This window comes from Etheostoma cragini, chromosome 5, assembly GCF_013103735.1.
Source record: "Etheostoma cragini isolate CJK2018 chromosome 5, CSU_Ecrag_1.0, whole genome shotgun sequence".
Taxonomy (NCBI): Eukaryota; Metazoa; Chordata; class Actinopteri; order Perciformes; family Percidae; genus Etheostoma; species Etheostoma cragini.
Genome location: NC_048411.1, coordinates 30,929,764 through 30,930,312, shown reverse-complemented (window position 1 = coordinate 30,930,312; position 549 = coordinate 30,929,764). Strand labels below are relative to the sequence as shown.

The following is a 549-nucleotide window of genomic DNA, read 5'->3' as shown; positions in this document are numbered from 1 at the left end:
GGTGCCCTCATGTTGTCCCCATGGTGCCCTCATGTTGTCCCCATGGTGCCCTCATGTTGTCCCCATGTTGTCCCCATGTTGTCCTGTGTTCCTATAAATGAGGTTTGTTGACCAAATATTCCCAAATGAACTGTAAAACTGAAGTTAACAGTGTTAAAAACGTGAAAAAAGTGACACTTTTTTTTAAAGCGTCAGAAGTGTTTATAAAAAAAAAAGTCCCAGAAGAGTCCGGACCCACCTGCAGGATGTCCAGCGCTCCGAGTTCGGTCCAGCGGCCTTTCTCCGGGCTGTACACCTGCGTGCCCTTGATGATGACGGTGTGAGCCGGCAGGTTGACCCCCCAGGCCAGAGTAGCCGTGGACACCAGAACCTGGATGTGGCGATCGGCGAACAGATCCTCCACCAGCGTTCGGTCCACCCGGGTCATACCGGCGTGGTGGATCGCAAAGCCGTACGGCAGCAGGTCCTTCAGCTCCAGGTTCTGGAGAAGAAGGTTCAGGTGTAAGGCTAACAGGGTTCGGACTGGGCATTAGGGGTTGGGGGGGGGGG

General features: G+C 54.1%; 1 protein-coding gene across 1 annotated transcript in view; it reads right to left on the bottom strand.

Moving 5' to 3' along the window:
• LOC117945078 (U5 small nuclear ribonucleoprotein 200 kDa helicase-like) overlaps positions 1 to 549 on the bottom strand; it is a 48,064-nt gene that overhangs the window by 35,634 nt on the left and 11,881 nt on the right. Inside the window, exon 13 of the mRNA XM_034872332.1 lies at positions 239 to 481. Coding sequence (XP_034728223.1) covers positions 239 to 481 — 243 coding nt within the window. The remainder of the gene's footprint in view (positions 1 to 238; positions 482 to 549) is intronic.